General features: G+C 46.2%; 1 protein-coding gene across 3 annotated transcripts in view; it reads right to left on the minus strand.

The window, feature by feature from the left end:
* LOC108022035 (rho GTPase-activating protein conundrum) overlaps window positions 1–26,269 on the minus strand; it is a 139,447-nt gene that overhangs the window by 97,026 nt on the left and 16,152 nt on the right. For all 3 annotated transcript variants that reach the window (XM_044093790.2, XM_044093792.2, XM_044093791.2), the window contains exons 2-3: window positions 20,599–20,778; window positions 20,472–20,539 (exon numbers count right to left, since the gene is read on the minus strand). In XM_044093790.2, the coding sequence (XP_043949725.1) occupies window positions 20,472–20,539; window positions 20,599–20,710 (180 nt within the window). In that variant the 5' untranslated portion in view covers window positions 20,711–20,778. The remainder of the gene's footprint in view (window positions 1–20,471; window positions 20,540–20,598; window positions 20,779–26,269) is intronic.

Here is a 26,269-nt window from a genome sequence, read left to right on the forward strand (position 1 = left end):
GAAGTTCCTGGAGACTGAGCTAGCCAGTTTTAAAACCATGACAGGAACGTCGAACATGGCAATGCATTAAATAACAATGAAGGACGACAAACCAATAAAACAGCGATACTACCCCAAGAACCCGAAAGTTCAAGGGGAGATCAATGCGAAGGTGGACGAGCTACTGCAAATGCTATGCATAGAGCACTCAACCAGCCCATACAGCTCTCCCATCGTGACGGTTAGGAAGAAGACGGGCAAGTGGCTTGCAGATTGGACCTGAGGGATGTCTACTGGCAATTCCCGCTGAAAGAAAGCAGCAGGCAGTACACTGCGTTTACAGTGGCGGGAAAGGGCTTATTCCAGTGGAGAGTAATGCCATTTGGACTCCATTCGGCATCTGCGACCTTCCAGCGGGTGTTGGACCGGGTGATTGGTCCCAAGATGTCACCGCACGCATTTGCGTACCAGGACGATATCATAGTGATCGGACGCACACTAGAAGAGCACAATGCAGGCAGCTGGGAAAATGCTAACGCAGGTGCCAGAGGAACAGTGGGCTACAGTATGCGCAGACTTCGTCGGACACCTGCCGCGTTCAAAACATGGCAACCAAATGCGGTTTGGGGTCCCGAAGGTAGTCATAACGGACAACGGAGTACAGTTCAACAGCAAAATCTTTAAGAGTTTTCTGGCCGAGATGGGAGCCAAGCAACAGTTCACGGATCCCGCAAGAGAACCCGAAGGACACGAGGAAAGGGGTCCAAGGATAGCTTCAAGAATACCCTAAGGTAACGAGAAAAGGGGTCCAAGAATAGCTCCAAGGATACCCAAAGGACGCGAGAAGAAGGGTCCAAGGATAGCTCCAAGGATACCCAAAGGACACGAGGAAAGGGGTCCAAGGATAGCTCCAAGAATTCCCGAAGGACACGAGGAAAGGGGTCCAAGAATAGCTCCAAGGGTACCTAAAGGACGCGAGGAGAAGGGTCCAAGGATAGCTCCAAGGATACCCAAAGGACACGAGGAAAAGGGTCCAAGGATAGCTCCAAGGATACCCAAAGGACACGAGGATGGGGTCCAAGGATAGCTCCAAGAATACCCAAAGGACACGAGGGAAAGGGTCCAAGGGTAGCTCCAAGAACACCCGAAGGACACGAGAGAAGAAGGGTCCAAGGATAGCTCCAAGGATACCCAAAGGACACGAGGAAAGGGGTCCAAGGATAGCTCCAAGAATTCCCGAAGGACACGAGGAAAGGGGTCCAAGAATAGCTCCAAGGGTACCTAAAGGACGCGAGGAGAAGGGTCCAAGGATAGCTCCAAGGATACCCAAAGGACACAAGGAAAAGGGTCCAAGGATAGCTCCAAGGATACCCAAAGAACACGAGGATGGGGTCCAAGGATAGCTCCAAGAATACCCAAAGGACACGAGGGAAAGGGTCCAAGGGTAGCTCCAAGAATACCCGAAGGACACGAGAAAAAGGGTCCAAGGATAGCCAAAGGACACTAGGAAAAGGGTCCAAGGATAGCTCCAAGAATACCCGAAGGACACGAGGAAAGGGGTCCAAGGATAGCTCCAAGAATTCCCGAAGAACACGAGGAAAGGGGTCCAAGGATAGCTCCAAGGATACCCAAAGGACACGAGGAAAGGGGTCCAAGGATAGCTCCAATAATTCCCGAAGGACAATAGCTCCAAGGGTACCCAAAGGGCGCGAGAAGAAGGGTCCAATGATAGCTCCAAGGATACCCAAAGGACACGAGGAAAAGGGTCCAAGGATAGCTCCAAGGATACCCAAAGGACACGAGGAAAAGGGTCCAAGGATGGCTCCAAGAATGCCCAAAGGATACAAGGAAAAGAGCCCGAGGATAATTCCAAGGATGCTCAGGAATGAGGAAAGACTCCGAGGATCACTCCTAGGATTCTTTAAGGTTACACAGATAAAACTCGAAGGATTCTCTACAAGGCACTACGATACAATCATATACAGTACAAGGAACATGTAAAGGATAACGAAAGCGGAACGGAACGAACCAAGGTCTCCAAAGATTTGATTAGGACTGGAAGCACCAGTCTGCCGAAGGAGAGCTGTACCTAAAGAGGCCAAGCATCCCGGTGATGGGCATAATGCCCAGATGAGGAGACGGGATCGCCGGCCGGTTCGGGGTCCAAACACAGCTTCAGGAGTCTGAAAGGGCACTTATGGTCAACAAAGGCAACCTACCAAGAGAAAGTAAGCTGATGATCGCCCAAGAAAACAAGTTCTCAAAGGCAAAGTAGTCACCACCAACGCAGGTCACGTGCAGAAGATGCGAGGAGACAGATAGCCAGGAGACACGGAGAAATGACCAATTTTCACCGCCGCAACGAGTCCCACGACAGCAGGCACCAGGAGCACCACGAGAAGGCCAATGGACGCCACCACAGCAGCAACAGATACAACGAGCGAACACGGTGTGGAGACTGCCAAACACAGCACAGAGGTCGCGGGAAACGACACACACTGCAGATCCCCATGAGGCCTGCCAAAGGTGCGGCGGCCACGGACACTGGGCACGAGGATGTCGACTCAAACGCCTGTTGTTCTGCTGGGTGTGCGGGAGAGTAGGTGTCAGGAGTGCGAGTGCTGCCAGCAGGCGGGAAATGCCCAGCGACCTCAGCCGCAGAGAGGAGAGCGGGGGTCGCAAGATGATACCTCTCCAAACTAACGGCCAAGATAATCGAGGAGGAGCAGCAGTTTTCCGCAGCGGTGACGATTTGGGGAGGCACTTACGAGGCCACGATCGACACCGGGGCAACAAGCAAGGAACTGGCGGACAACCTGGCTGCCCTCTGGAGGATTACGAGGACACGGTGGCAAGCTAGGTTGGCAGAGGGAAAGTGCGGCGGGACCGAAGAACAGCTGGAGGTGGAGATCGCATTAGGGAACAAGCGAATAACCATGAGCCGGCTGATACTACCAGGGGTAGTGGATTCATTGGTGTTAGGATGGAACTTTCTAACTCAAGTCGGAACCGAGATAAGGTGCGCTGGACACGAGGTGATAATACCGGCCAGGAACCGACACAATGGGTGGCTCGAGGAGAGGCTATCGGTAGCAGTTGTACAACAGGAAACAGAGTATGACGACACAGCGAAGTTCCTGGAGACTGAGCTAGCCAGTTTTAAAACCATGACAGGAACGTCGAACATGGCAATGCATTAAATAACAATGAAGGACGACAAACCAATAAAACAGCGATACTACCCCAAGAACCCGAAAGTTCAAGGGGAGATCAATGCGAAGGTGGACGAGCTACTGCAAATGCTATGCATAGAGCACTCAACCAGCCCATACAGCTCTCCCATCGTGACGGTTAGGAAGAAGACGGGCAAGTGGCTTGCAGATTGGACCTGAGGGATGTCTACTGGCAATTCCCGCTGAAAGAAAGCAGCAGGCAGTACACTGCGTTTACAGTGGCGGGAAAGGGCTTATTCCAGTGGAGAGTAATGCCATTTGGACTCCATTCGGCATCTGCGACCTTCCAGCGGGTGTTGGACCGGGTGATTGGTCCCAAGATGTCACCGCACGCATTTGCGTACCAGGACGATATCATAGTGATCGGACGCACACTAGAAGAGCACAATGCAGGCAGCTGGGAAAATGCTAACGCAGGTGCCAGAGGAACAGTGGGCTACAGTATGCGCAGACTTCGTCGGACACCTGCCGCGTTCAAAACATGGCAACCAAATGCGGTTTGGGGTCCCGAAGGTAGTCATAACGGACAACGGAGTACAGTTCAACAGCAAAATCTTTAAGAGTTTTCTGGCCGAGATGGGAGCCAAGCAACAGTTCACGGATCCCGCAAGAGAACCCGACAGAAAGAGCAAATAAGACCGTGAAGACAATGATAGCGCAGTTCCCAGGGCAGGATCAGAGAAACTGGGATGAGAAATGGCCTGGGATCATGCTGGCAGAAAATACGAGTGTTTCGGAATCCACAGGATACACGCCGGAGTTTATTACTCAAGGCAGAGAACCGAGACTACCGAGCGCACTATACGACAGAGAGACCTTGGGAACAGGGCGACCCACTGAGACTACGGGGGAGAAGGCCAACAAACTCGAGGAAATCTTCGAGATTGTAAGGCGGAATCCAGATTCCCACGATCTGGCTAGGCATTAAAACCTAAGGAGGAGACAATGGACACCAGCGGTGGAGGACGTCGTGTGGGCCAAGGAACATCATTTGTCAAAGGCGGCCGAGGGGTTCGCAGCAAAGTTGGCCCCAAGATACGACGGACCTTACCAGGTCACGGATTTTGCGTCACCAGTAATCTGCAAAATACTGCACGTGAAAACAAAAAAGAGAGGACCATCCGCGTAAGCGAGCTGAAACAACAACAAACACAGAACACAAACGAGCAGCTACAAGCAGATACGGTAGACAAAAGGCAACAGTAAAGTTTCAAAGAGTCTCAAAGGACACGAGGAAAAGGGTCCAAGGATAGCTCCAAGGATACTCAAAGGACGCGAGAAAAAGGGTCCAAGAATAGCTGCAAGGGTACCCAAAGGACGCGAGAAGAAGGGTCCAAGGATAGCTCCAAGGATACCCAAAGGACACGAGGAAAAGGGTCCAAGGATATCTCCAAGAATACCCGAAGGACACGAGGAAAGGGGTCCAAGGGTAGCTTCAAGAATATTCGAAGGACACGAGAAAAGCGGTCCAAGAATAGCTCCAAGGGTACCCAAAGGACGCGAGAAGAAGGGTCCAAGGATAGCTCCAAGGGTACCCAAAGGACACGAGGAAAAGGGTCCAAGGATATCTACAAGAATACCCGAAGGACACGGGGAAAGGGGTCCAAGAATAGCTCCAAGGGTACCCTAGGGACGCGAGGAGAAGGGTCCAAGGATAGTTCCAAGGATACCCAAAGGACACGAGGAAAAGGGTCCAAGGATAGCTCCAAGAATACCCAAAGGACACGAGGAAAGGGGTCCAAGGATAGCTCCATGGATACCCAAAGGACACGAGGAAAAGGGTTCAAGGATAGCTCCAAGCCCGAGGATAATTCCAAGGATGCTCAGGAATGAGGAAAGACTCCGAGGATCACTCATAGGATTCTTAAAGGTTACACAGATAAAACTCGAAGGATTCTCTACAATCCAAAACAGCAAAAACAGATACAACGAGCGAACACGGTGTGGAGACTGCCAAACACAGCACAGAGGTCGCGGGAAACGACACACACTGCAGATCCCCATGAGGCCTGCCAAAGGTGCGGCGGCCACGGACACTGGGCACGAGGATGTCGACTCAAACGCCTGTTGTTCTGCTGGGTGTGCGGGAGAGTAGGTGTCAGGAGTGCGAGTGCTGCCAGCAGGCGGGAAATGCCCAGCGACCTCAGCCGCAGAGAGGAGAGCGGGGGTCGCAAGATGATACCTCTCCAAACTAACGGCCAAGATAATCGAGGAGGAGCAGCAGTTTTCCGCAGCGGTGACGATTTGGGGAGGCACTTACGAGGCCACGATCGACACCGGGGCAACAAGCAAGGAACTGGCGGACAACCTGGCTGCCCTCTGGAGGATTACGAGGACACGGTGGCAAGCTAGGTTGGCAGAGGGAAAGTGCGGCGGGACCGAAGAACAGCTGGAGGTGGAGATCGCATTAGGGAACAAGCGAATAACCATGAGCCGGCTGATACTACCAGGGGTAGTGGATTCATTGGTGTTAGGATGGAACTTTCTAACTCAAGTCGGAACCGAGATAAGGTGCGCTGGACACGAGGTGATAATACCGGCCAGGAACCGACACAATGGGTGGCTCGAGGAGAGGCTATCGGTAGCAGTTGTACAACAGGAAACAGAGTATGACGACACAGCGAAGTTCCTGGAGACTGAGCTAGCCAGTTTTAAAACCATGACAGGAACGTCGAACATGGCAATGCATTAAATAACAATGAAGGACGACAAACCAATAAAACAGCGATACTACCCCAAGAACCCGAAAGTTCAAGGGGAGATCAATGCGAAGGTGGACGAGCTACTGCAAATGCTATGCATAGAGCACTCAACCAGCCCATACAGCTCTCCCATCGTGACGGTTAGGAAGAAGACGGGCAAGTGGCTTGCAGATTGGACCTGAGGGATGTCTACTGGCAATTCCCGCTGAAAGAAAGCAGCAGGCAGTACACTGCGTTTACAGTGGCGGGAAAGGGCTTATTCCAGTGGAGAGTAATGCCATTTGGACTCCATTCGGCATCTGCGACCTTCCAGCGGGTGTTGGACCGGGTGATTGGTCCCAAGATGTCACCGCACGCATTTGCGTACCAGGACGATATCATAGTGATCGGACGCACACTAGAAGAGCACAATGCAGGCAGCTGGGAAAATGCTAACGCAGGTGCCAGAGGAACAGTGGGCTACAGTATGCGCAGACTTCGTCGGACACCTGCCGCGTTCAAAACATGGCAACCAAATGCGGTTTGGGGTCCCGAAGGTAGTCATAACGGACAACGGAGTACAGTTCAACAGCAAAATCTTTAAGAGTTTTCTGGCCGAGATGGGAGCCAAGCAACAGTTCACGGATCCCGCAAGAGAACCCGACAGAAAGAGCAAATAAGACCGTGAAGACAATGATAGCGCAGTTCCCAGGGCAGGATCAGAGAAACTGGGATGAGAAATGGCCTGGGATCATGCTGGCAGAAAATACGAGTGTTTCGGAATCCACAGGATACACGCCGGAGTTTATTACTCAAGGCAGAGAACCGAGACTACCGAGCGCACTATACGACAGAGAGACCTTGGGAACAGGGCGACCCACTGAGACTACGGGGGAGAAGGCCAACAAACTCGAGGAAATCTTCGAGATTGTAAGGCGGAATCCAGATTCCCACGATCTGGCTAGGCATTAAAACCTAAGGAGGAGACAATGGACACCAGCGGTGGAGGACGTCGTGTGGGCCAAGGAACATCATTTGTCAAAGGCGGCCGAGGGGTTCGCAGCAAAGTTGGCCCCAAGATACGACGGACCTTACCAGGTCACGGATTTTGCGTCACCAGTAATCTGCAAAATACTGCACGTGAAAACAAAAAAGAGAGGACCATCCGCGTAAGCGAGCTGAAACAACAACAAACACAGAACACAAACGAGCAGCTACAAGCAGATACGGTAGACAAAAGGCAACAGTAAAGTTTCAAAGAGTCTCAAAGGACACGAGGAAAAGGGTCCAAGGATAGCTCCAAGGATACTCAAAGGACGCGAGAAAAAGGGTCCAAGAATAGCTGCAAGGGTACCCAAAGGACGCGAGAAGAAGGGTCCAAGGATAGCTCCAAGGATACCCAAAGGACACGAGGAAAAGGGTCCAAGGATATCTCCAAGAATACCCGAAGGACACGAGGAAAGGGGTCCAAGGGTAGCTTCAAGAATATTCGAAGGACACGAGAAAAGCGGTCCAAGAATAGCTCCAAGGGTACCCAAAGGACGCGAGAAGAAGGGTCCAAGGATAGCTCCAAGGGTACCCAAAGGACACGAGGAAAAGGGTCCAAGGATATCTACAAGAATACCCGAAGGACACGGGGAAAGGGGTCCAAGAATAGCTCCAAGGGTACCCTAGGGACGCGAGGAGAAGGGTCCAAGGATAGTTCCAAGGATACCCAAAGGACACGAGGAAAAGGGTCCAAGGATAGCTCCAAGAATACCCAAAGGACACGAGGAAAGGGGTCCAAGGATAGCTCCATGGATACCCAAAGGACACGAGGAAAAGGGTTCAAGGATAGCTCCAAGCCCGAGGATAATTCCAAGGATGCTCAGGAATGAGGAAAGACTCCGAGGATCACTCATAGGATTCTTAAAGGTTACACAGATAAAACTCGAAGGATTCTCTACAATCCAAAACAGCAAAAACAGATACAACGAGCGAACACGGTGTGGAGACTGCCAAACACAGCACAGAGGTCGCGGGAAACGACACACACTGCAGATCCCCATGAGGCCTGCCAAAGGTGCGGCGGCCACGGACACTGGGCACGAGGATGTCGACTCAAACGCCTGTTGTTCTGCTGGGTGTGCGGGAGAGTAGGTGTCAGGAGTGCGAGTGCTGCCAGCAGGCGGGAAATGCCCAACGACCTCAGCCGCAGAGAGGAGAGCGGGGGTCGCAAGATGATACCTCTCCAAACTAACGGCCAAGATAATCGAGGAGGAGCAGCAGTTTTCCGCAGCGGTGACGATTTGGGGAGGCACTTACGAGGCCACGATCGACACCGGGGCAACAAGCAAGGAACTGGCGGACAACCTGGCTGCCCTCTGGAGGATTACGAGGACACGGTGGCAAGCTAGGTTGGCAGAGGGAAAGTGCGGCGGGACCGAAGAACAGCTGGAGGTGGAGATCGCATTAGGGAACAAGCGAATAACCATGAGCCGGCTGATACTACCAGGGGTAGTGGATTCATTGGTGTTAGGATGGAACTTTCTAACTCAAGTCGGAACCGAGATAAGGTGCGCTGGACACGAGGTGATAATACCGGCCAGGAACCGACACAATGGGTGGCTCGAGGAGAGGCTATCGGTAGCAGTCGTACAACAGGAAACAGAGTATGACGACACAGCGAAATTCCTGGAGACTGAGCTAGCCAGTTTTAAAACCATGACAGGAACGTCGAACATGGCAATGCATCAAATAACGATGAAGGACGACAAACCAATAAAACAGCGATACTACCCCAAGAACCCGAAAGTTCAAGGGGAGATCAATGCGAAGGTGGACGAGCTACTGCAAATGCTATGCATAGAGCACTCAACTAGCCCATACAGCTCTCCCATCGTGACGGTTAGGAAGAAGACGGGCAAGTGGCTTGCAGATTGGACCTGAGGGATGTCTACTGGCAATTCCCGCTGAAAGAAAGCAGCAGGCAGTACACTGCGTTTACAGTGGCGGGAAAGGGCTTTTTCCAGTGGAGAGTAATGCCATTTGGACTCCATTCGGCATCTGCGACCTTCCAGCGGGTGTTGGACCGGGTGATTGGTCCCAAGATGTCACCGCACGCATTTGCGTACCAGGACGATATCATAGTGATCGGACGCACACTAGAAGAGCACAATGCAGGCAGCTGGGAAAATGCTAACGCAGGTGCCAGAGGAACAGTGGGCTACAGTATGCGCAGACTTCGTCGGACACCTGCCGCGTTCAAAACATGGCAACCAAATGCGGTTTGGGGTCCCGAAGGTAGTCATAACGGACAACGGAGTACAGTTCAACAGCAAAATCTTTAAGAGTTTTCTGGCCGAGATGGGAGCCAAGCAACAGTTCACGGATCCCGCAAGAGAACCCGACAGAAAGAGCAAATAAGACCGTGAAGACAATGATAGCGCAGTTCCCAGGGCAGGATCAGAGAAACTGGGATGAGAAATGGCCTGGGATCATGCTGGCAGAAAATACGAGTGTTTCGGAATCCACAGGATACACGCCGGAGTTTATTACTCAAGGCAGAGAACCGAGACTACCGAGCGCACTATACGACAGAGAGACCTTGGGAACAGGGCGACCCACTGAGACTACGGGGGAGAAGGCCAACAAACTCGAGGAAATCTTCGAGATTGTAAGGCGGAATCCAGATTCCCACGATCTGGCTAGGCATTAAAACCTAAGGAGGAGACAATGGACACCAGCGGTGGAGGACGTCGTGTGGGCCAAGGAACATCATTTGTCAAAGGCGGCCGAGGGGTTCGCAGCAAAGTTGGCCCCAAGATACGACGGACCTTACCAGGTCACGGATTTTGCGTCACCAGTAATCTGCAAAATACTGCACGTGAAAACAAAAAAGAGAGGACCATCCGCGTAAGCGAGCTGAAACAACAACAAACACAGAACACAAACGAGCAGCTACAAGCAGATACGGTAGACAAAAGGCAACAGTAAAGTTTCAAAGAGTCTCAAAGGACACGAGGAAAAGGGTCCAAGGATAGCTCCAAGGATACTCAAAGGACGCGAGAAAAAGGGTCCAAGAATAGCTGCAAGGGTACCCAAAGGACGCGAGAAGAAGGGTCCAAGGATAGCTCCAAGGATACCCAAAGGACACGAGGAAAAGGGTCCAAGGATATCTCCAAGAATACCCGAAGGACACGAGGAAAGGGGTCCAAGGGTAGCTTCAAGAATATTCGAAGGACACGAGAAAAGCGGTCCAAGAATAGCTCCAAGGGTACCCAAAGGACGCGAGAAGAAGGGTCCAAGGATAGCTCCAAGGGTACCCAAAGGACACGAGGAAAAGGGTCCAAGGATATCTACAAGAATACCCGAAGGACACGGGGAAAGGGGTCCAAGAATAGCTCCAAGGGTACCCTAGGGACGCGAGGAGAAGGGTCCAAGGATAGTTCCAAGGATACCCAAAGGACACGAGGAAAAGGGTCCAAGGATAGCTCCAAGAATACCCAAAGGACACGAGGAAAGGGGTCCAAGGATAGCTCCATGGATACCCAAAGGACACGAGGAAAAGGGTTCAAGGATAGCTCCAAGCCCGAGGATAATTCCAAGGATGCTCAGGAATGAGGAAAGACTCCGAGGATCACTCATAGGATTCTTAAAGGTTACACAGATAAAACTCGAAGGATTCTCTACAATCCAAAACAGCAAAAACAGATACAACGAGCGAACACGGTGTGGAGACTGCCAAACACAGCACAGAGGTCGCGGGAAACGACACACACTGCAGATCCCCATGAGGCCTGCCAAAGGTGCGGCGGCCACGGACACTGGGCACGAGGATGTCGACTCAAACGCCTGTTGTTCTGCTGGGTGTGCGGGAGAGTAGGTGTCAGGAGTGCGAGTGCTGCCAGCAGGCGGGAAATGCCCAACGACCTCAGCCGCAGAGAGGAGAGCGGGGGTCGCAAGATGATACCTCTCCAAACTAACGGCCAAGATAATCGAGGAGGAGCAGCAGTTTTCCGCAGCGGTGACGATTTGGGGAGGCACTTACGAGGCCACGATCGACACCGGGGCAACAAGCAAGGAACTGGCGGACAACCTGGCTGCCCTCTGGAGGATTACGAGGACACGGTGGCAAGCTAGGTTGGCAGAGGGAAAGTGCGGCGGGACCGAAGAACAGCTGGAGGTGGAGATCGCATTAGGGAACAAGCGAATAACCATGAGCCGGCTGATACTACCAGGGGTAGTGGATTCATTGGTGTTAGGATGGAACTTTCTAACTCAAGTCGGAACCGAGATAAGGTGCGCTGGACACGAGGTGATAATACCGGCCAGGAACCGACACAATGGGTGGCTCGAGGAGAGGCTATCGGTAGCAGTCGTACAACAGGAAACAGAGTATGACGACACAGCGAAATTCCTGGAGACTGAGCTAGCCAGTTTTAAAACCATGACAGGAACGTCGAACATGGCAATGCATCAAATAACGATGAAGGACGACAAACCAATAAAACAGCGATACTACCCCAAGAACCCGAAAGTTCAAGGGGAGATCAATGCGAAGGTGGACGAGCTACTGCAAATGCTATGCATAGAGCACTCAACTAGCCCATACAGCTCTCCCATCGTGACGGTTAGGAAGAAGACGGGCAAGTGGCTTGCAGATTGGACCTGAGGGATGTCTACTGGCAATTCCCGCTGAAAGAAAGCAGCAGGCAGTACACTGCGTTTACAGTGGCGGGAAAGGGCTTTTTCCAGTGGAGAGTAATGCCATTTGGACTCCATTCGGCATCTGCGACCTTCCAGCGGGTGTTGGACCGGGTGATTGGTCCCAAGATGTCACCGCACGCATTTGCGTACCAGGACGATATCATAGTGATCGGACGCACACTAGAAGAGCACAATGCAGGCAGCTGGGAAAATGCTAACGCAGGTGCCAGAGGAACAGTGGGCTACAGTATGCGCAGACTTCGTCGGACACCTGCCGCGTTCAAAACATGGCAACCAAATGCGGTTTGGGGTCCCGAAGGTAGTCATAACGGACAACGGAGTACAGTTCAACAGCAAAATCTTTAAGAGTTTTCTGGCCGAGATGGGAGCCAAGCAACAGTTCACGGATCCCGCAAGAGAATCCGACAGAAAGAGCAAATAAGACCGTGAAGACAATGATAGCGCAGTTCCCAGGGCAGGATCAGAGAAACTGGGATGAGAAATGGCCTGGGATCATGCTGGCAGAAAATACGAGTGTTTCGGAATCCACAGGATACACGCCGGAGTTTATTACTCAAGGCAGAGAACCGAGACTACCGAGCGCACTATACGACAGAGAGACCTTGGGAACAGGGCGACCCACTGAGACTACGGGGGAGAAGGCCAACAAACTCGAGGAAATCTTCGAGATTGTAAGGCGGAATCCAGATTCCCACGATCTGGCTAGGCATTAAAACCTAAGGAGGAGACAATGGACACCAGCGGTGGAGGACGTCGTGTGGGCCAAGGAACATCATTTGTCAAAGGCGGCCGAGGGGTTCGCAGCAAAGTTGGCCCCAAGATGCGACGGACCTTACCAGGTCACGGATTTTGCGTCACCAGTAATCTGCAAAATACTGCACGTGAAAACAAAAAAGAGAGGACCATCCGCGTAAGCGAGCTGAAACAACAACAAACACAGAACACAAACGAGCAGCTACAAGCAGATACGGTAGACAAAAGGCAACAGTAAAGTTTCAAAGAGTCTCAAAGGACACGAGGAAAAGGGTCCAAGGATAGCTCCAAGGATACTCAAAGGACGCGAGGAAAAGGGTCCAAGAATAGCTGCAAGGGTACCCAAAGGACGCGAGAAGAAGGGTCCAAGGATAGCTCCAAGGATACCCAAAGGACACGAGGAAAAGGGTCCAAGGATATCTCCAAGAATACCCGAAGGACACGAGGAAAGGGGTCCAAGGGTAGCTTCAAGAATATTCGAAGGACACGAGAAAAGCGGTCCAAGAATAGCTCCAAGGGTACCCAAAGGACGCGAGAAGAAGGGTCCAAGGATAGCTCCAAGGGTACCCTAGGGACGCGAGGAGAAGGGTCCAAGGATAGTTCCAAGGATACCCAAAGGACACGAGGAAAAGGGTCCAAGGATAGCTCCAAGGATACTCAAAGGACGCGAGGAAAAGGGTCCAAGGATATCTCCAAGGATACCCAAAGGACACGAGGAAAAGGGTCCAAGGATAGCTCCAAGGATACCCAAAGGACACGAGGAAAAGGGTCCAAGGATAGCTCCAAGGATACCCAAAGGACACGAGGAAAAGGGTCCAAGGATATCTCCAAGAATACCCGAAGGACACGGGGAAAGGGGTCCAAGAATAGCTCCAAGGGTACCCTAGGGACGCGAGGAGAAGGGTCCAAGGATAGTTCCAAGGATACCCAAAGGACACGAGGAAAAGGGTCCAAGGATAGCTCCAAGAATACCCAAAGGACACGAGGAAAGGGGTCCAAGGATAGCTCCATGGATACCCAAAGGACACGAGGAAAAGGGTTCAAGGATAGCTCCAAGCCCGAGGATAATTCCAAGGATGCTCAGGAATGAGGAAAGACTCCGAGGATCACTCATAGGATTCTTAAAGGTTACACAGATAAAACTCGAAGGATTCTCTACAATCCAAAACAGCAAAAACAGATACAACGAGCGAACACGGTGTGGAGACTGCCAAACACAGCACAGAGGTCGCGGGAAACGACACACACTGCAGATCCCCATGAGGCCTGCCAAAGGTGCGGCGGCCACGGACACTGGGCACGAGGATGTCGACTCAAACGCCTGTTGTTCTGCTGGGTGTGCGGGAGAGTAGGTGTCAGGAGTGCGAGTGCTGCCAGCAGGCGGGAAATGCCCAACGACCTCAGCCGCAGAGAGGAGAGCGGGGGTCGCAAGATGATACCTCTCCAAACTAACGGCCAAGATAATCGAGGAGGAGCAGCAGTTTTCCGCAGCGGTGACGATTTGGGGAGGCACTTACGAGGCCACGATCGACACCGGGCCAACAAGCAAGGAACTGGCGGACAACCTGGCTGCCCTCTGGAGGATTACGAGGACACGGTGGCAAGCTAGGTTGGCAGAGGGAAAGTGCGGCGGGACCGAAGAACAGCTGGAGGTGGAGATCGCATTAGGGAACAAGCGAATAACCATGAGCCGGCTGATACTACCAGGGGTAGTGGATTCATTGGTGTTAGGATGGAACTTTCTAACTCAAGTCGGAACCGAGATAAGGTGCGCTGGACACGAGGTGATAATACCGGCCAGGAACCGACACAATGGGTGGCTCGAGGAGAGGCTATCGGTAGCAGTCGTACAACAGGAAACAGAGTATGACGACACAGCGAAATTCCTGGAGACTGAGCTAGCCAGTTTTAAAACCATGACAGGAACGTCGAACATGGCAATGCATCAAATAACGATGAAGGACGACAAACCAATAAAACAGCGATACTACCCCAAGAACCCGAAAGTTCAAGGGGAGATCAATGCGAAGGTGGACGAGCTACTGCAAATGCTATGCATAGAGCACTCAACCAGCCCATACAGCTCTCCCATCGTGACGGTTAGGAAGAAGACGGGCAAGTGGCTTGCAGATTGGACCTGAGGGATGTCTACTGGCAATTCCCGCTGAAAGAAAGCAGCAGGCAGTACACTGCGTTTACAGTGGCGGGAAAGGGCTTATTCCAGTGGAGAGTAATGCCATTTGGACTCCATTCGGCATCTGCGACCTTCCAGCGGGTGTTGGACCGGGTGATTGGTCCCAAGATGTCACCGCACGCATTTGCGTACCAGGACGATATCATAGTGATCGGACGCACACTAGAAGAGCACAATGCAGGCAGCTGGGAAAATGCTAACGCAGGTGCCAGAGGAACAGTGGGCTACAGTATGCGCAGACTTCGTCGGACACCTGCCGCGTTCAAAACATGGCAACCAAATGCGGTTTGGGGTCCCGAAGGTAGTCATAACGGACAACGGAGTACAGTTCAACAGCAAAATCTTTAAGAGTTTTCTGGCCGAGATGGGAGCCAAGCAACAGTTCACGGATCCCGCAAGAGAACCCGACAGAAAGAGCAAATAAGACCGTGAAGACAATGATAGCGCAGTTCCCAGGGCAGGATCTGAGAAACTGGGATGAGAAATGGCCTGGGATCATGCTGGCAGAAAATACGAGTGTTTCGGAATCCACAGGATACACGCCGGAGTTTATTACTCAAGGCAGAGAACCGAGACTACCGAGCGCACTATACGACAGAGAGACCTTGGGAACAGGGCGACCCACTGAGACTACGGGGGAGAAGGCCAACAAACTCGAGGAAATCTTCGAGATTGTAAGGCGGAATCCAGATTCCCACGATCTGGCTAGGCATTAAAACCTAAGGAGGAGACAATGGACACCAGCGGTGGAGGACGTCGTGTGGGCCAAGGAACATCATTTGTCAAAGGCGGCCGAGGGGTTCGCAGCAAAGTTGGCCCCAAGATACGACAGACCTTACCAGGTCACGGATTTTGCGTCACCAGTAATCTGCAAAATACTGCACGTGAAAACAAAAAAGAGAGGACCATCCGCGTAAGCGAGCTGAAACAACAACAAACACAGAACACAAACGAGCAGCTACAAGCAGATACGGTAGACAAAAGGCAACAGTAAAGTTTCAAAGAGTCTCAAAGGACACGAGGAAAAGGGTCCAAGGATAGCTCCAAGGATACTCAAAGGACGCGAGGAAAAGGGTCCAAGAATAGCTGCAAGGGTACCCAAAGGACGCGAGAAGAAGGGTCCAAGGATAGCTCCAAGGATACCCAAAGGACACGAGGAAAAGGGTCCAAGGATATCTCCAAGAATACCCGAAGGACACGAGGAAAGGGGTCCAAGGGTAGCTTCAAGAATATTCGAAGGACACGAGAAAAGCGGTCCAAGAATAGCTCCAAGGGTACCCAAAGGACGCGAGAAGAAGGGTCCAAGGATAGCTCCAAGGGTACCCTAGGGACGCGAGGAGAAGGGTCCAAGGATAGTTCCAAGGATACCCAAAGGACACGAGGAAAAGGGTCCAAGGATAGCTCCAAGGATACTCAAAGGACGCGAGGAAAAGGGTCCAAGGATATCTCCAAGGATACCCAAAGGACACGAGGAAAAGGGTCCAAGGATAGCTCCAAGGATACCCAAAGGACACGAGGAAAAGGGTCCAAGGATAGCTCCAAGGATACCCAAAGGACACGAGGAAAAGGGTCCAAGGATATCTCCAAGAATACCCGAAGGACACGGGGAAAGGGGTCCAAGAATAGCTCCAAGGGTACCCTAGGGACGCGAGGAGAAGGGTCCAAGGATAGTTCCAAGGATACCCAAAGGACACGAGGAAAAGGGTCCAAGGATAGCTCCAAGGATATCCAAAGGACACGAGGAAAAGGGTCCAAGGATATCTCCAAGGATACCCAAGGGACACGAGGAAAAGGGTCAAAGGATAGCTACAGGAACACTCGAAGGACACGAGGAAAGGGGTCCAAGGATAGCTCCAAGAATTCCCGAAGGACACGAGGAAAGGGGTCCAAGAATACCTCCAAGGGTACCCACAGGACGCGAGAAAAAGGGTCCAAGGATAGCTCCAAGGATACCCAAAGGACACGAGCAAAAGGGTCCAAGGATAGCTCAAAGGATACCCAAAGGACACGAGGCAAAAGGTCCAAGGATATCTCCAAGGATACCCAAAGGACACGACGCAAAAGGTCCAAGGATATCTCCAAGGATACCCAAAGGACACGAGGAAAAGGGTCCAAGGATAGCTACAAGGATACCCAAAGGACTCGAGGATGGGGGCCAAGGATAGCTCCAAGAATACCCAAAGGACACGAGGAAAAGGGTCCAAGGATAGCTCCAAGAATACCCGAAGGACACGAGAAAAAGGGTCCAAGGATAGCTCCAAGAATACCCGAAGGACACGAGAAAAAGGGTCCAAGGATAGCTCCAAGAATACCCGAAGGACACGAGAAAAAGGGTCCAAGGATAGCTCCAAGGATAGCCAACGGACACGTGGAAAAGGGTCCAAGGATAGCTCCAAGAATACCCGAAGGACACGAGGAAAGGGGTCCAAGAATAGCTGCAAGGGTACCCAAAGGACGCGAGGAGAAGGGTCCAAGGATAGCTCCAAGGATACCCAAAGGACACGAGGAAAAGGGTCCAAGGATAGCTCCAAGGATACCCAAAGGACACGAGGATGGGGTCTAAGGATAGCTCCAAGAATACCCAAAGGACACGAGGGAAAGGGTCCAAGGGTAGCTCCAAGAATACCCGAAGGACACGAGAAAAAGGGTCCAAGGATAGCCAAAGGACCGAACCCCGAGAGAAACGAGCCAGAAGAGAGAGAAGTCCCGGAGCGGCGCGACAGAATCCCGAGATTAGCGAGCCAGAAGGGAAAATAGTCCCGGAGCGTCGCAACAGAACCCCGAGAGTAGCGAGCCAGAAGGGAGAGAAGTCCCGGAGCGGCCCGACAGAGCCCCGAGAGTCACGAGCCAGAAGGGAGAGAAGTCCCTGATCGGCGTATGCCCACGAACCCAGCACAGCCACCCTGTTCGCAGGACACCGCCATCAGCAAGCAGGACACCACATCGCAACAGCCACGAGCCAGAATCGAGCCCGCAGGAATGGCACGGACAGCACGCGAAAGGGTGAGGCTAGGGTGGAACGTTCGTTTACACGTGGCGCAAAAGCGAAGTGAAGAGCGAGGCAGCTTCCTGGCGTTCCGCCTTGACTGTCCGCGTGATCTGAGCGGAAGCCCCGTGGGACCATCCGGGACAAAGCAAGGGACAGGAGGTCGGGTATCGAGAGATGTGATTCTGGAGAGCTCGTCAGTCTGTTCACCCTAGTCTGAGAACGTTGACGCTTCCCGTAAGCCCGTACGGCTGACTCCTTAGCGAGTCTGAATCGTGGCCGACCAGTCACCAAGCCAAACGCGTCAGGAGCAAGCAGCGGTCAAGGATCTTCAAGGAGCGACAAAACGGGAACACCGTGTCAACGATGGGAGCGAACATCGAGACAACCCACATCGTCGGAGACAGCAAGACAAGCAAATTATAAAGCCGACTGCAGTTATACCCGCAATAAACCCACTACGAACCCGTGAATTCTGTGCTTTCTCACTGAACTATTGGGCGGTCACGTTTATATAAATTTGGTGGGACGAACACACACAATCTACTGAGCTAGCCGCACAAATACCGTAGTGAGCAGAAAGCAATAAATCAGTTCGTTACAATAGATGACTCGGGAAAGGGCTTAGTGCTTTAGTTATATGCCTCAAGCTGTTTCAGCAATTCGTTTGTGTCATCCTTAGTTGAGGCAATGCGTTTTCGACTTCCCCCTATTGTGAACAAATTTTAAAGCGACGTCATCTAGTAAATTGTAGTTTGTGTGTACATAACTGATAAAGTTAAAAAATGATAAAAAATAAAGTTATACGCAAACTTACAATAGAAAAGTGATGCAATTTTGTAATTGCAGAAGGATTGAATGATAGATCTTTGATGAGTTTCGGGATCTCTTTCGCCAAACGGGACTCTAAACGTCGATGTCGATGCGTTTTTAAGCGGGGCAATGCAAGTATTGGCCACGTGCACTTTAAAGTTATTTATATTGGTGTTTACTCTGGTGTGCGATTTCTTTGTTTACTTAAATTTTCTTAGCCGTCATCCGTGTTAAGTGTACTTTTATTCAAATAGCTTTTCGATTCAACAATTTTACGATAGTTCGTAAAATCGGATTTTCTTAAATTATTTATTTTAGTAAGATCGTTTATGATTCGTTTTCCGAATCTATTGGGGTAAAATACTTGCGATGTCTGCTGTGCTATGCCCCTTCTCAGAGCTATCTTTAGTCAGGCATCACTAAATGACATATTATTGGCCCCACCTCCCTCATTTACGTATGCTGGTTCTGGCAATAACCCATAAATTAACTGATTATAATTGGCTTAGATTTCAAAAGTAAAAGTGAAAAAGTAAAGTCACGCTTTTGTCCATTAAGGATATACTTACCTTTTTGATCACTTGACCTTTTCCTCATTATGAGTAAAAAATATTCACCGGGTGTTGTTATGTACGTAAGAAAGGTCGAACACTTCCCCTCATCCCCGTTAGACAATACTGATCTCGCAACTTTTTTCCTGATAATGGCCGATTAGTATTCAACAGATGTTATTTTGTTCGCGTGAAAGTTCGCAAACTTTCCCCACACCCTCTTGTAACAGTATTGAGCAAGATACATGCTGATACATGCATTCCGTCAATATGACCAAATCATAGTTAACACGTATTGTTGTGTACGTAAGTTCGCATACCCAAAATATCCTAGGATTTTGATATAGAGGAACACGTTACATTGGGAATTCTAAAATCTTAAAAACATGCATTTCAGAACTGTTTGCTTACACCAAAAAAAAAATATTTAAAAAAAAACAACGAAGAACGCTCGAGCGCTTCGACTATCAGATAGCCGCAACTCATCTTAAAAGAGCAAAAGAGAAATAGAAATATATAAACAGCAAGGCGATATTGTATATGGATCATGTTTGTTTCTAACAATATATGAAGGCGCTACAAACTTTCGCCTTTTACCCTGCTAAAACAAGGCCAGGAATCTGCATGCCAAGTCTGACTCTTCTAGCTTTAATTGTTTCCGAGATCTCAGCGTTCAGACGGGTAGATCGAATGGGCTAGTGATCCTGATCTAGAATATATACATTTTATGTTGTCAAAAACGCTTCCATCCACCTGTTACTTTTTTTTCGGACGAATCTTGTGTACAGTTTTACTCTTTGGTTTTTTTTAACATACAGCCTTTTACGCTTAGAAATAACATTTTTTATTTTTTTGAATTTAATAAAAATCGTACGAGTCTAACATATAGCAGTAAAATATTGAAAAATTTATTTAACAACATTTTTTACATTTGCTTACTTATGTTCTGTTATCCCTAGAATTTAAAGTATTTTAGTTACTTTGCTGAAACTTGCTATTAGAAGTACACATACAAATTAGAAATGATATTTTAATAATTCTTACAATTCACAACCGTTTTCTCGCGGAATTGAACATATTAGTCCATATGTCAAAGGCGGACACTCTAGCAGCTGGACAATCGAACGATTTTTGCAAGTATGGACAATATCAGACACCAGACCAAGTAGATACATTTTTTGGGCTAGTGCCCATCTAACGCACCTTATTCATGAACGCTGTTCAATATCTGAGAAAAATTTTCTAAATTTGGCACCGACTAGTACTTCGGTAGAACTTAATACCAACAACGTTGGAAGAACAAAAAGAAAAAGATTTTCATTCTACAGAATTTTCCATTGCATACTGTATTTTACTGGTTAGTTTTTAATTTGAAAATAAATTGATAAATCTTTCCGTAAAAATATGGTGTTTTGTGATCGGACGATAATTATTGAAGATATACGTGAAATAAATTAAAAATTATTTATCACAAGTCAAGAAGATCCCAAGAATTCAGCTTGAGATCCGCTTCTGATTCTTTTTTTTGTGACCTAATTTAAACTGTTATGTTTTGTAATAAAACATTCTTACCTGTTTAAAGGGCTTCGACAATTCTGGATAACCAATAGCAGTCAACCATTCTGCTTCCATTTCGCCATCTATAATAAATTTTAAATGTAAATTTAATATATTTTCAGATAAGCTTTTAAGTACAGACCTTCATAGTTATTTTCAGGATCGACACTTTCTGAGCTCGCTTGCAGTAAATATTCCTTGAGAAATTCGGAGTACTCCTGGTCGGATGAATTATGCATTGAATTGTTGTTCATTTTAGCTCTTTTTTATAATGCACCGTTACAGAATGGCTTTACATATGGCACACTATTTTTATTAACAACTGAAATAAATAACTTTCTTTAGAAGGCATTAAAAGTGCATAATTTATTTCTCATATTATTTGCTAACCAAAAAGTTTACATATTAACACATTATAAGGAGGTAAAAACCTAGTGGCAATCGAACCTTCAACAAAAAATATTAAGATATAAACTTTTGTGACTTTTTGTTACTAAAAAAATACACTTTCTAATTTTTTATATAATCGACGCGCTGCAATAAAGTGTCGTTCGACGCGTAATATAAGTAAGAATAAAACTAGACTAATTAAAGACTATCCACAACAGTCGTTTGGATCTTTATTCTAAATTTTCTCTTTTACACTTTCAACGCTTTTTGTCCCAAACATTTGATTTTTTAAAGTCTTGGTATGCAATCCTTTAAGTTTTTGCGATATCTTTTGATTGATGGATCATTTATAACGATCGGAAATCACAGTAGATTTTCGTTTTATCCTATATTCTCGTATACTGTGATTAACTAATAAATAAAGATAATCTTAAAAAATAGTAAGTTGCTCCTGCACCAAACACGGCTAGTCACAAAAAATAAAAAAATAAACGCATAAGTTTTAAAAAATTCAAAGACTCGCTTTATTTATAAATTGGTATTATGAGCTATCTCAATTTTATTATTCTGGATATAAGAAGCGGTTTAGTGCAAACACTTACAAACAAAAAAAATAATTATTTTGAAATTGAGTTTTATTGAACATAAAAATTTACGAATAATTGATGAAAAACTAATTAAAAGAAGAATATTAAAAACATGATATTCGAGTATGTGTTCATGTTTATGCAATTTTTCTGACATGGGAAACCAGATTCGTTATTTTTAATTTTTATAATACTCACTGAAATCCTTTTGCCTAAAAATATTTATTTTTAAATTTTAAACAGTTTTAAAATATTTTTTTTAATTTTAAAATTAATTTTGTTGTTCTCAAATTTAATTTGCATTTCTGTGTTTAAACCACTAGTTTTCTCGTCTGGCCTCACAGCCTTGACCGTGAGTAGAATACTAATAAACGCAAGATATACGATCTTGTGTTTTTAGCTGATGATTCGTTTAAATAAAAATGTAAGTATCCTTTTGCGACAAGGGTAATTATACAGGTTCTTGGGCAGTGCAAGAACATTGCTTCACCTACCCAAACGCTCACTAAGTGCCCAAACTGTACCCTAGTTTTATACCCGTTACTCATAGAGTAAAAGGGTATACTAGATTCGTCGGAAACTATTAAGAGGTAAAAGGAAGCGTTTCCGAGCCCATAAAGTACATATATTCTTGACCAGGATCACTAGCCGAGTCGATCTAGCCATGTGTCTTTCCGTTTGTCCGTATGAACGCTGAGATCGCGGAAACTATAAAAGTTAGAGCCGTAGGACTTGGCATGCAGATTCGTGGCGTTTCTGAGCAGCGCAGGTTTGTTTCACTGGGGTGCAACGCCCACTTCAACGCCCATAATCCGAATCTGTAGCGCCTACAGTTTTTATGATAGAAAAAAATTTTAACTGAAATGCATTTGTCTTATCAATACCTATCGATTGAACCAAAAAAATGTGCCACGCCCACAAGCCGCCCAAAACTGTGGTAGTTGTCATGGTAGAAAATATTTTTTTTATAAAATGTGTTTGTCTCATTAAAACCTTTCGATTGACCTAAGAAAATATTTACCTCGCCTACTCAAACGCCCCAAAACGGCTAAAACGCTTAAAGCTGTCTGCCGGCCACATAACATATGCCAAAATAGCCGGTACGTGGCGCTTTAGAATATTTTGTTTATGCATATATATCTCTATTATTATTTTTTTCCCTCAAGTTGAGTATCGGGTATCTGATAGTCCAGGCACTTGACTATAGCGTTCCTCCTTGTTTTTTTAATAAAAACTGGTGAACAATTATCAACAAGACAGTAAGCTCACAAACTTAGTGAGTTAGACAAACTACCAGATTTTGTCCAATAGGTTAAAGATTTTTCGGAAAAAAAGTGAATATGGAAAATGAGTGTTGAATGAAATGATTTAAAGGTATTTAGAATTTACAAAAAAAGGGAAAGGAAGTTATCTTCGGCAAACAGAAGTTTGTATACCCTTGTAGTTATAAGATATAATCAACTTTAGTAACGCCATGTGAAATTTTTAAATTTTTATTTGCTGACTTCAGTGATATTAAAAAAAATTAATTCATTCTTTTTTTAGACCCTTTTTTGACACCTATATGTTAGAGTAGTAAGATTTTTGTTAAATTGATCAAAATTCTTAAAAATGTAAAAAATTTTATTTCCAAGCTTAGAATATTATATGTAAAAAAACACCAAAGATATAATTTTATCATATTTTCCGACTCATTTTTCGATCGTTTATATGGCCGAGCTTGATAAAATCTAATTCGAAATTCAGAACTAATTAAATATGTTATTTCCAAGCTTAGAAGTTTCTATGTTGAAAAACATTAAAAATTTAATTTTTTCATATTATCTTACCACTAATTTTCCGATCGGTACTATGGCAGCTATATGGTTTAGTCGTCCGATTTTGATAAAATGTAATTCAAAATTCAGAACTAATTAAAAAATGTTATTTCCAAGCTTAGAAGGTTATATGTTAAAAACACCGAAGATATAATTCTTTTTTTTAATGTTTCCCCCGATAGTTCCTTAGGACGGACGGACAGATGGACCGACAGACGAACATGGCTAAATCGACTCGTCTAGTGACCAAGAATATTTATTGTTTATTGGGTCGGAAACGTCTCCTTCACTGCGTTGCAAACTTCTGACTGAAATCATTATACCCTTTGCAAGGATATAAAAATAAGTTTAATCAAATACTTCGGAATTCGTAATATTTAACATAGCATGTATATACCAAGAGCAAACACACCTGATAGATACTCGTCACCATACTTTAAACTAACTATGGGGAACGGAAAAATCTTAAGATGTTTAATTGACAACAGCTGAAACCAAAACTACATTTAAAATAAATTAGTACCAGGTCTTAAACCAAACGAAGAAGTCTTTTCGGTTAGTTTAGTCGGAGGCACAAATAAAATAACACAACATGCAATACTCATAAACATTTCAGATTCTACACTAAAAACGATCTACAAAACCCAAAACTAGGAGCAATAATAAATTTCATAAACGATACATTAGTTATTGACAATAAACACAAATTTAAAATGTATCAATTAGCGACACAGTCTTTAAATACAATCGGGCCACAAGTCAGTCATATGACAGAATCACAAAGATCAATTAAAAATACTCCCGTATAAAGCATCCTCTTTGCAGACCTCGAGACAAAGTTAGCATACACAACTAAGAACATAGGTGAAATTATAACATAATCAGCTACCCCGCTATGTGGGAAAAATTACCCGTACCCAACATCATATAAAAAACGGTAAAGAGAAGAAGCACGGTCGAAATCGTAAAAATGTATTTTTCGCTATACAAATAACAAACATGATAAAAAAATGCAATACCTTTCATGTATAAGATAAAAGCTATTATACAATGTTCAGTACCGTTCTTTTTTGGGCATATCAGTTATTATAGAGTCAAAATCTGCCAAGCGTGCCACTCCTGTTCCTAAGGTCCAATTTTCATCGAACTTCCATTTCACAACGCCAAAACCAAATCTCAATTTTAACGGTTTTGCGAAATTTTGAGTTTTACCGAAGTAATAGGGGTCAGATTATGGCATTTTTGGCACTTTTTCGAAAAAAATGGCATTTGAAGGCGACCAAATAGTGCATGAACCATAAATTCTGATTTATTTTGGTGGGAAGAACGCTCAAATCAAGTGAGCTAGCCGCATTATTTTAATAGAGAGCAAAGATAGAAAATAGTACACAGAGAAGGCATCTTTGATTTTTATACCAATTACTCCTAGAATAAAAGGCTATACTAGATTCGTCAGAATGTATGAAACAGGTAGAAGAAAGCGGGTTCGGAATCCCATAAAGTATATATATTCTTGATCAGGATCACTAGCCAAATCGATCTAGCTATGTCCGCCTATCCGTATGAACGCTGAGATCTCGGAAACTATAAAAGCTACAAAGCTACAACATCCAAACTATGCGGTCTTGAGTTCTATTCTCGAAAAGTTTTAGCTTAAAGAGTACATTTTTTTTGTTTATCTTTATTCCCCTAACTCTGTTTTAGAGCTAAGTTCAGTTCTTAAATTATATTTCGTAGTTTGCTAAGCGGCCGAATAACAACCTTTTCTTCTCTTAAATTATATTAAAAAAAATGACACTAAGTAAAATAATCTTAAACAAATTCCAGCAAATATTTCAAAAATTGTATGCCGAGGACCAGCTGGCATGGACAAATATAATTTTTTTGATAAAAATTTCATTAATTTTTTAGAGCATTTTTTATGGCGCCTTAGCCATTCATTCATTAAAGAAAATTTACCTTAATTTTTAAACGTGTTTTTATTTAGGCTTAGTACTCAACAGATCCAGTGTTAATAAATGTGGTAATATCTGCGTATAAATTTACTGGCACAGTTGCTGGAAATATATATGGACGTTGATGCACTTCGAACAGTACAAACAAGTGGCTCAACGACACCAAGCACGTGCTTGTTACGCGCGGAAATTAATTTGCGATTTCGCATACATACATAAAACAAATAAAGACGGGACACAAATGAAAATAAAAGCACAACTAAGATTAAGCAAATGATAATATTAGTTTTTAATACCGGGATAGATGTTGAAATGCAAATTAATTGATAAAGTTTATTACAGTTATTATTATTACATAGAACGCGAAAGGGCTCGTGCAGACAAAAATTTGAAGTACATCATTGCAAATTTAGAGGATAATAATTTCGTGTTAGTCTAACAGGAACGTTGAATGTTAAGCGATTTAAAAGATCTGCAGAATCAATGTAACCTCTTATAAGATTTTGTATAAAAATAGTACCAAGCAATTGTAATTTACTCCCGTAGGAAGGTAGCCTTACGTTTTGATCCCAGTTCAAATCAAATAAGAGAAATTTTTTTTTTTGTTTCGACTCCATACGGTCGATGTGCACTTGATATTGTGGACTCCAAACCGACGAACAATATTCCAAAATAGGACGGACAAGGGAGGTAAATAATAATTTGGTCGTATAAGGGTCACCAAATTCTTTTGACCAACGCTTTATAAACCCAAGAACACTCATGGCTTTGTTAACAGTGGACATAATGTGGCCGTCAAATTTAAGGAGGTAAAAACCTAGTGGCAATCGAACCTTCAACAAAAAATATTAAGATATAAACTTTTGTGACTTTTTGTTACTAAAAAAATACACTTTCTAATTTTTTATATAATCGACGCGCTGCAATAAAGTGTCGTTCGACGCGTAATATAAGTAAGAATAAAACTAGACTAATTAAAGACTATCCACAACAGTCGTTTGGATCTTTATTCTAAATTTTCTCTTTTACACTTTCAACGCTTTTTGTCCCAAACATTTGATTTT

This window comes from Drosophila biarmipes, unplaced genomic scaffold (genome assembly GCF_025231255.1).
Source record: "Drosophila biarmipes strain raj3 unplaced genomic scaffold, RU_DBia_V1.1 ptg000005l, whole genome shotgun sequence".
Lineage (NCBI taxonomy): Eukaryota > Metazoa > Arthropoda > Insecta > Diptera > Drosophilidae > Drosophila > Drosophila biarmipes.